Source organism: Pterocles gutturalis, unplaced genomic scaffold (assembly GCF_000699245.1).
Source record: "Pterocles gutturalis isolate BGI_N339 unplaced genomic scaffold, ASM69924v1 scaffold40688, whole genome shotgun sequence".
NCBI lineage: Eukaryota > Metazoa > Chordata > Aves > Pterocliformes > Pteroclidae > Pterocles > Pterocles gutturalis.
Genome location: NW_010119426.1, coordinates 1600 through 11697, shown reverse-complemented (window position 1 = coordinate 11697; position 10098 = coordinate 1600). Strand labels below are relative to the sequence as shown.

The 10098-nt window shown below is 37.9% G+C and overlaps 1 protein-coding gene across 1 annotated transcript; it reads left to right on the top strand.

Annotated features, from left to right (window-relative positions):
- Positions 1-817: 817 nt before the first annotated feature.
- Positions 818-8659, top strand: LOC104464015 (glycine dehydrogenase (decarboxylating), mitochondrial). The gene is made up of 9 exons (XM_010076567.1): positions 818-945; positions 1801-1950; positions 2405-2517; positions 3129-3270; positions 3557-3668; positions 4917-5012; positions 6152-6324; positions 6948-7028; positions 8022-8659. The coding sequence occupies exons 1-9, from the start codon at positions 871-873 to the stop codon at positions 8163-8165; spliced, it is 1086 nt and encodes a 361-aa protein (XP_010074869.1). The 5' UTR covers positions 818-870; the 3' UTR covers positions 8166-8659.
- Positions 8660-10098: the final 1439 nt, after the last annotated feature.

The following is a 10098-nucleotide window of genomic DNA, read 5'->3' as shown; positions in this document are numbered from 1 at the left end:
AATGGAAGCACAACCTTCTGGTGTGTCATTTAATGCAGCTAAGTTTGAATAACTTACTTAATAACCTCAGTTAAATTAATCCTTCCAAGAGAATCATAGTAGACAAATGTTTCAATATCCTCACTGAATAGAAGCAAAGATTATTTTTTTTTTCAGAGAAGGTATATTTATTGTCTTTATAAGGGGGGGATTTCCTAGCAACTGTCTGGAAATATCCTGAGCTCCATTTTCCCAACATCACCAACAAGAACCTACATTTATTTAATGAAGTACTTCTTTTTTTTTTTCTTTTTAAATGAACTATATTGAGCATGTAGGTAGCCATCTGAAACTTCTTAACTATAGCCAAAGTAGTTCAGTCTAAATTTTTGTTTTGTGTAGAATACAGAAGTTGCTTTGGAAGTCAGCTGAAGATGTAGTGGAAAGTTGGAATTAGATAGTTTTTCCTTTCAAGTCATTGTACATATGGAGACTGACTACTCTAAAAAATATTAGTCTTTTTAAAAAAGGGGGGTGAGAGGAAAGGATTTAAAAAGTGAATATCTGATATAATATTCTGGAACTGCCACCCTCAATATAATTTATGCAGCAAATGAAACTTTATTTTCGTAATGAGTATTTAGATTCTGATACTTGAATGGATTTTCTTCAAAGAAAATAGAGTTGCATCCTTGAGTACAAATGGCAGTTTGCCAGTAAACATTCCCTCAGGATGCCTTTTGAAAACTTTGGCTATGAGTTGTTTCTGAGCGTAGACCATAATACTTTAAGATTTTTTGACTAGTTATGCTTTAGCCCCTGCTTCTTTTTCCCTCTGAGGTTTGCCTTATTCCTAAATCTGCTCATGGTACAAATCCAGCAAGTGCACAAATGGCAGGGATGAAGATTCAGCCAATTGAAGTGGATAAAAATGGGAGCATTGATATCTCTCATTTAAAAGCAATGGTGAGTATTTGATTAACTTTTATTTTCAAGGCAGGAACACTCCATCTCCTCTACGGGTAACAGTGTTGCCAGCTGAATTGGATTTTTCCTTGAGAGAAAATAGGGCAATAACAGTGAAAACATGCTTGAAAATGAAAAGTAATTCTTTCCTTTTTCTGCTCACTCAAACACTAGCTACGTGACACTGTGAGATTTCCTTGCAGGAGTGGCTCAGAGAGTCCATCTACACAGTTGTCTCTTTTATAGCAGACCTTCTTGGTCTACATGTAGTATTTGAAATGAATGAAGCATGTTCATGAGTGTGAAGCATTTGAAACTGCACTTTAGCCTTCACTTAGTGAAGTTCAAGTCCACCTCTGCAGAGGAAGGTGTTGCTAGGCAACTTTTTTCACTTTTTTCAGTAGATTGGCTGCAGGTAAATCTTAGGAATCCAAGGGATTAGCAGGACACATCTCCAAAAATATGTATTTGAGCAGGCTTTTATGGTAGTAATAGAACTGTAACACTGAAAGTAGGGGGATGGTCATTAGATCACATTATCTTGAAGGACAGATGTTTCACTTGGGTTAAGGTCCCAGAAGTGACTATTATACATACATCTTTTAGCACTATGCCATCTTCCCTGATTTAAAGTTCAGTTTTATTGAGAAAACACTCTTATTCTACAGGCATTGATGAAGGAAAGAGCTCAGTATCTTTTGCTGACTGTAAATGACTTAGACTAACTGCTGGTAGGCTTGCTTCTCACCTGTAGACATTTGATGACCTTAATTACATGTTTTTGTAAAAATCTTCTCTTAAGAAGCTTTAGGAACCTCAGTGACCTTTTTTTTCTCTCTCCATCCTTGACATCAGGTGGACAAGCACAAAGAGAACTTGGCAGCCATCATGATCACATACCCTTCCACCAACGGTGTGTTTGAAGAGGAGATCGGAGATGTATGTGACCTGATTCACAAACATGGAGGCCAGGTTTACTTAGATGGAGCAAATATGAATGCCCAGGTACAAAATCTCCTAGGTGGATTTATTACAACTGTGAGTGTACATTTCTTTGGAATAAAAATAGCACAGCGGTACTCAGTTCAGACCATAACACAGCTTTGTCACAAGACAGCACAGTATTTGAGAGAGAAGGTGAGGTTTCCAAGAACAATAATAAAACTTAGATGGTGAAAATGATTCTCTTTTATCTGATTTCGCCCTGAAATGCATTGTAAGATGCATGAGTTGTTCACTGAGATTGACTTAGTCTGCCTAATCTTTGTCAAAGACATTCTTTACAGACATGAATAAGATTTCCTAAATCATTTCCATCAATTCTTGTTTATGATGCATCATGTTAAAGAAAAATGGAAAAAACGTATAACATATTTTTCAACCTATTTTTCTTGAATTAGCTAATAGGTCTTAAAATGGCATATAAAGAATATTTTGAGACAGAGTATTCCCTTCACAGGTGGGTCTGTGTCGTCCTGGAGATTACGGCTCTGATGTCTCTCACTTAAACCTTCACAAAACTTTTTGCATTCCCCATGGAGGAGGAGGACCTGGAATGGGACCAATTGGAGTGTGGGTATCTCTTTATTAGCCTTTTACCTTTTTTTAAATCCCTTAGTGAATTTTGGATGGCAGTTCACTTAAGTACAGAGCCATGGATGGGAGAGGTGTACTGTAAACTTTTGTCCTTCTCCAGATAGTCATGTGCTGATCTCATGAATGGCAAAGGTTCACTTGTATTCCCAAACCCTGACTTTCATGTTGGCCCTTTAGCATGTATGGTAGACCTTGCTCAGCAGCCTGTTTTCTCAGTAAATGCAGAGATGCTCTGTGGACTTTAAGAGATGATATTGTAAGTAGTCCAGAATGCAGAACTGGTACATGAACTATAGGAATCTATCCTATAGGGCAATCATATTCCTTTAGAAGAAAATAATCTTACTCTTGAAAAAAATTTTTATTTGGGATAGTTGCATGAGTATCTTGTGATAGGTTGAAAACTGAGTGCTGTCCTCTGTTGTCACCAGTTATGTTAATAAACTTTCTGTTGAAGCAGACATAGACCAGACTTCCTGGAGGACTGTGTCTGGAAGGAAGATGAAGAGAAGCTACTGCTGAAACTGTCCAGAAATGGTAACACAGGAACATGCATTTAAGTTCTAAAATCTATGTTTTTGTTTTAGGAAGAAACATTTGGCTCCCTACTTGCCTACTCACCCTGTCATCAAAATACAGCCAGATAAGGATGCATGTCCTTTGGGTACTGTCAGTGCTGCACCTTGGGGTTCCAGTGCTATACTGCCAATTTCCTGGGTATATATCAAGGTGTGTAGACTTCTATAAGGAGTATCAGCTGACAAGTCTGTTTCTGTTTCAGCAAGTCTGAGGACCACTGGAACCACACAAACAGGTTTAAGAGCAACTCGCCGTAAGATGTTTGCACAGACTGAGATGAATAGGACTATGGCATGGTCATAGGTTATTTATATCCTTTGGAACTCCTTGTTTTCCAGTAGTCAGCTGTTGTCTATCATGCTTGCCAGTACAAGAGCACACTTAGCTTGCTTGGGAGTGTTTTTAGATCTGTTTCTTCATGTTATTCCTCTTTCAGACAATGGGGGCAAAGGGCCTGAAACATGCTTCGGAGATTGCTATACTAAATGCAAACTATATGGCAAAGAGGCTAGAGAAGCACTACAAAGTCCTTTTCAGAGGAGCAAGAGGCAAGTATTGTACAATTTTTCTTCTACAAAGCTGACATTTTTTTTCCTAGTGTAGAAGTTGGCTTACAATGTGGTTCTTTTTTAATGCTACATGACAGCTGCATCTCAAACTTACCTTGATGTTGTTCACAAGGAAATAACCTGCCACACTGCTTCTGTGGAAGTATCGCAACAAAACTGAGATACTTCGAAGTAGAAGAAAAAAATGCCTGTTTGTAATTAGATAAAATGGTGACAAAAAACGGAGTAACCTTGTCATCAGACTGTTTGCCTTGAAGTCTAGTAGCAGATTAATGGACAGTAGAAAAAGGAGAAGCAACAAAGTTAAGACCTCCAAATCTCTCATAACCGATGGCACAAAAATTTAAGAACTGGAAGCAATTTTTTGGACCTGTATTTCCCCATGCACACTTCCTCTGAAAAAAAAAAAAAAACAACCAAATTTCTCTTATTTCTGTTCCTTATTCTTCTTTGTGAGATGGCAGAGAATACTTTAGCTACATGCTAGTTCCCTGCTATAGCTCTCCAGTCTTGCAGCAGCACAGAAGTAATAAATAAGAGGTGAACTAATTACCTATTAGAGTAACTATCAAAGAATGCTGTTTTGCTTGTTCTAAGCTGAATGGCACCAAAGAACATCTGAGTACAATATGTATGTTCTTCAAAATATATGTCTTTAAATTTAATGGAATACACCTTGGCTAAACCTGCAGGTTGCATTTAAGATAATATATTATTTCCTCACAGAAGTGAATGGATGGTGCAAATTTTGAAGGATTCAGCAATGAACTGGAACAAAGTTCTTCAGGATCATGGATATAAATTTAGATAACTTCTGTCTTTAGCTTATTAACAGCAGATTTGATCTTTTCTCTGGCATAACATGAAACTGATTATCATGTACATGGCTAATTCAAGATAGCCTAAGACCTAAATGGTCTTGGGCCACTGACAAATCCCACTATTTTTCAGAATACTTGTAAATTATAGGAGCTACTTTGACCACCACTTCCTAGTTCTGCTCTTGGCAATGAGGCCTCTCAATGTGACGTGGGACTCAGAGGGCCAGTCTTCAAATACCGAGTTGTGTATCTCTTACCTGATTATCTCCCAGGTTTGAGTTTTTGCCTAAGTGGATATTTTTTGCCTTTTTGCTATCTTGTCTACAAAACCGGTCACAATAGACTGCCTGGTAAATTGCATTATTCTTCTAGTAAGTAAACATAGTGTACACTTTTTCATTTACAGGTTATGTAGCCCATGAATTCATTTTGGATACAAGACCTTTCAAAAAAACAGCAAACATTGAAGCTGTAGATCTTGCTAAGAGACTTCAAGATTACGGTAAGTCAAATGTCTCTTTTTGAAAATAGCAGCTTAAGTGAGAATTTCCTAACTCTCTTCTAAAGGGAGACAGAAACATTCTAGTCTTGTGCTTATGGATGGTTAATCTGTCATGATCATTTCAGGTCTCCTCATGTTCATCAAGGGCACAGAGAGATATCTGCATCAGTTGAGTTGGAGTAGCTACTTACAAGTCTGCTGCTACCTCCCCAGTTTTGTAAACTGCCCCTTCAAATTTGTGATTACATGATGACTCCTAATCATTGGAGCAAGTGGGTTGGACCCAACAGCTTAATAAGATTCCAACAGAACCAAAAAATAAAAAGAAAAAAGTACTTTTCAAGTAGGATAATAGGATTTAAATGCTTCCATCCTGATACAGTTTAGGCAGTTTTTTACACATGCTCTGAAGAATCTAATCGTGGCTATCTTTTGGCTGCCAGACAGGATGACCCATTGAACTGCTTCATCCAGTGCAACTGTGCTTCTAACAAGTATGCATAGAAGGTGTTAAAACTGTCCAGTAATACCTCGACAGTGAAATAATCCAAAGCCCAGTTGTAATACCAAAAAAAACCACCCTTCCTGCTCTGTGTAAGTGAGCTGCTATGGCCTTAGATAGCATGCACCACTTCAAATAGATTTTTCAGTGGGTATGGAGGTGGCTTACATGGATAAGTTTAGTAAAGTTCCATCCTGTGCATCCAAAAGAGAAGTGTGACGAGGCTGTAATTAGCAGTAGTGCAGGAAAGGCAATCATGAGAGACTACCTTTTATTTTTGCTTTTTACAGAAATCTATACTTTTCTCACTTTGCCATTCAGCCTGTCATAAAAAGGTGAAGTGACAGAACGCTTCTACTGAAGTGAGCAGCCAGAACAGAAATAACCTAGAAAGAAGCAATATACTTCAGGCTGAAAAGTAACAAGGCAAAAAGAGCAGGTTTTAAAAAGCATTTCATTAAATCAGTGTGTAACTCTACTGTAAATAATACAACAGCTTTACCCTTCGGTGTCTTACTTCTACAGTACACTACCAACACTACTGATGAGTTCAGTCCTATAAATATTATAGAAAAGGCTAGCTAATGCATATATTAACTCATAACCTACTGTCAGTGACTGATTTCTGCTTTATCAGGTTTTCACGCTCCAACCATGTCCTGGCCAGTGGCAGGGACGCTTATGATTGAACCAACAGAGTCTGAAGACAAGGCAGAACTGGACAGGTTTTGTGATGCAATGATCAGCATTCGGCAGGAAATTGCTGATGTAGAGGAGGGCAGGATGGACCCCCAAATTAACCCACTCAAGGTAAGATGGCATGTAGGGCAAGTTACCAGCATCAGCTTAACCCCTGAGACTGACTTACTTGAGACTATGTGAGCCCGCTTCCTAGTACTTTCAGTACTCTCAAAAATAACTGTTTGCAACAGTGAACACATGAACTTCCTGAGCAGAGAAGGTTATTTTCAGAAGCACATGATCTATAATTTTCGAGGCCATCTTAAATTAATGAAGGAGAGATGCTTATTTATCTGGTTTAAGAAGGGAAGTGGAATGACCTTAGAAATAACAGTAAAATAAAGATCGAATTAATTATTTTAGCAACTGAGCACAAAATTGCTATAGACTCAAGTTCTGTTCAACTCCTGTAATGCTGTACTGGCTTTTTAAATACTGAGGGGATTTAGTGAAAAGCTGGAAGCATATTCAAACCTTGGGTAGTGTCTTCAGGCAAACTGAAAAAAACCCAAATACTGACTTGCTTCCTGTTTTAAATTTGCCTTTTTTTCCCCAGATAAATGGTATTCTCAAGAGACTCTCTAGACAGTAATTTTTTACGTGCAGTAATGTGAACCTGAAGGAGGGTTCACACTGATACATTCAACTGAATTCAGTAATTTCATGTCCTAAGCATGTCTTTTTGCTTGTAGATGTCACCACATACTCTGAACTGTGTCACTTCTTCCAAGTGGGATCGTCCTTATTCCAGAGAAGTGGCAGCATTCCCACTGGTAAGTAAATAATGGGATTCTAGTCGTGTGGTAATACATAAATGTTCTTTCTGCTCAGCAGTTTTCTGGTCAGTTGGAGATGAAGCAATCTGGTAAGAATAAAAACTTCAGAGCCATTTGTACTGTTGCTCAGTTTTTTATGTCTGGGAGCTCTACAGTAGTTTAATTAGCTTTGTTTTTCAAGACAAGGAAAAAAGATCTTTACAGTCTCAACACATGAAGTGCAAACTTGGATTTCTAAATCTCTGCTTCAGTATTGGATGTTCCTATGGGAAACAGCCCATTCAGTTCTGATGTACTGCAGCAGGGGCTCCCAAAACAGAGTCCCACATCCCAATGTTTAAAGCTCTGCTCTGCTCTGGAGAACTTAGGTGAGGTTTTGATAAGATGCACAGTCAGCATGGGGCAAGCCACACCATTGTGAGCCTACTAAAAATAAAGGTCAAATTGGAGCTGGATACATCAGATTTCTTCAGAGTACTACATAAAATTGCTTCCACAATCTTAACAGCTAAATATACATGTAAGTAACTTTTATCACCTAAAACTGAAATGCATCTATTTTATTGCTGCATACTGTTTCAAAGAGGAAGAATTTAACTGCACCTGTGAAGTTTGCCACCTTGTTTTACATAGTATAACTATATTAAAGAGCACAGGTCTTGGTAGTCTCCTCCACATTTGCTTGGTTCCTGTCTGTAAGCCAGTTATTCAAAGGGTCATTGTTTTATTTTATCCCATGACATCTGCTTCTTTGCAAGCATTTGTTAGTGGACATGTTTATGCTTTTTTGAAAATCTAAATATTATTTTGCCTGACAACTCTATTATACATGCTTTTTAACTTTCAGGATGGCAAACAGATTTGAAGTATGACTTCACTTTAAAAAGTCCACTTTCCCAGAACTTGTAATTTTTGAAATTTCGAATGCCTATTAATATTATGCAGGTGCACTTGGCAGAAAAATTAAAATAGTTGTTTTTTCTACTTTAGCCATTTGTGAAGCCTGAAAGCAAGTTTTGGCCCACAATTGCTCGCATTGATGACATATATGGAGATCAACATCTGGTTTGTACCTGCCCACCAGTCGAAGCCTACGAATCTCCCTTTTCTGAACAGAAGAGAGCATCTTCATAGGACTGCTTCCAGCTGCCTGGATTTCTGAGTCCATCAGGGTGGTCTTTTCCTCCCAGACCTGATTGGGGATTTATATACTGTGTATATTTTGGATAATCACCATGTTTGTTAATTGAATCACTGCTCACTCAGTTAAAATGTCAATACAATCAATATATTAGGTGTAAACAAAACATGATTGTTCCACAGCAGTTGAAGTAGCCTTGATTCAGCATTTTGTCTGGTTTGTGCTAAAGTTTTAACAATTAACACCTAATTTGCAAAGTGGCATGGAGGATATGGTTAAAAAAAGTAGAAAAGATGCAGGTCCATAAGGCAATAGTAGTGAATATTAACTGCAGAAGTAATTGTTTACATTTTGTAAAAAAAGATGAAGTAGATTGTTTAATTTACTTCACATATTACCACTAGCATTGCTAGTGTTAAGATTTCATACTGTTTTTTTTACCTACCAGTGTTAGTACTCTAATAAAATTGGCCAGAATTTTAAGTGTTGTCATGTTCTGGATTTTAACTTTTCAGCTGGATTTATCCAACGGAGCAGTATGAAATTATGAAGCTTAAGTTCTGATTTGTCAGAACTGCCACAGCAGTAACAGCTGCTACACAAAGCAAAATACTGTCAGAGATTATATATTGAAATGAACCTCTGATATTTTTAATGAGCCACAATTATCAGTTTTACTGAGCAGTAACAAACTTCTTTTTTTTCTGTATCCCATCAATGTTTCCTCATAGTGTCATCTAATCCTCTTCTCTTATTCTGGAGAAGGCATGAAACACATTTTCATGACAGACTGTGAACTCCTTAGTACGAGTTAGATCTTGTCTAACAAAGTATTCTCCTTCCACCGTCACTCTTAGTTCAGATACTAGTTTTGGTTTATACAGTGCATTCAACTGTCCTTGCTCTGTCATGTAAGTCTACAGCTTGTGTAAAAACTGAGTCACAGCTTTAGCTCCAGCTGTCCAAGAATACTGACAGCACCCCAAGACCAGAGCCCTACTGCTATACACAATGCCACATTCAATTACTAAGTAGCCAGAATGCAGATATTAGACAGGAGTCTCTTCTAATCCGTTCCCAGTCAAATTTATGTAAAACCAGTCCTCTCACCAGTTACACAAACAGACCGTATGCGTTACGAGCGCATTTGAAAGGAATCTGAGAGCAGGTCTGTGCAGATTCATCTGTATTTGATGCAAGTGAGCACCCCTGTAGAGACAAACTCATTCAGTCACACAAAGCAGGATTTTGGCAAATGAGGAAGCAGGTACTGGGGTAACACTCAGATGGGGAAAGAACTGCACAGTTATGCACCTTACAACCAGCAACAACTTGACCTCTTCTTGAGGGTCTACATGCACACTCATGCCTGGGAGCTTCCTCTGATGAGACACAACTGAGGCTAGTGTTCACAGCACTATTTTAAGCACTGTACTTCTGTGTCCTTTGTAGTGAAAATTTTGGCACTGCAACTTTTTCATTACCTACCTTATGACTTCAATGGAGGCTTTAATTACACAGAGACTGCAGATGACAGGATACAGGAATGGATTTCATTAAAGGAAGGTCAGGCCAGATATTAGTTTTGATGTGAAAAGGAGCAGCTAGGTCCTAAAATGTCTAAATAAATAGTGAAGAAAATTAGATTTTTATACTCTAGAATTTACTATTGAAAAAGATGTCTTTCAGCAGTTACTGATACAGCACTAAGGGTATAAAAAGTTGTGAAAAAACACTGCCAACTTGTAATGGGAGGAATGGACACTCTTTCTGTGTTGCCAATCTAACTCCACAAAGTCTTGTCAAGCTACTTTTATGTTTGTTAAAGGCAGTTTCATGGTGCTTGATTGTGTCTGTCACTGAAAAGATATATTAAGAAACTGTTTACATATTTTTTTGTATTAAGCAGAGAGCTTCCCATTGTTG

Excerpts from the sequence above, each read along its gene's own strand:
- LOC104464015 (XM_010076567.1), top strand. The coding sequence starts at position 871 with ATGGCAGGGATGAAGATTCAGCCAATTGAAGTGGATAAAAATGGGAGC. Across the intron at positions 3,271-3,556 it reads TTTCCTGGGTATATATCAAG|ACAATGGGGGCAAAGGGCCT; the intron begins GTGTGTAGACTT and ends TTCCTCTTTCAG. Across the intron at positions 6,325-6,947 it reads CCCAAATTAACCCACTCAAG|ATGTCACCACATACTCTGAA; the intron begins GTAAGATGGCAT and ends TTTTGCTTGTAG.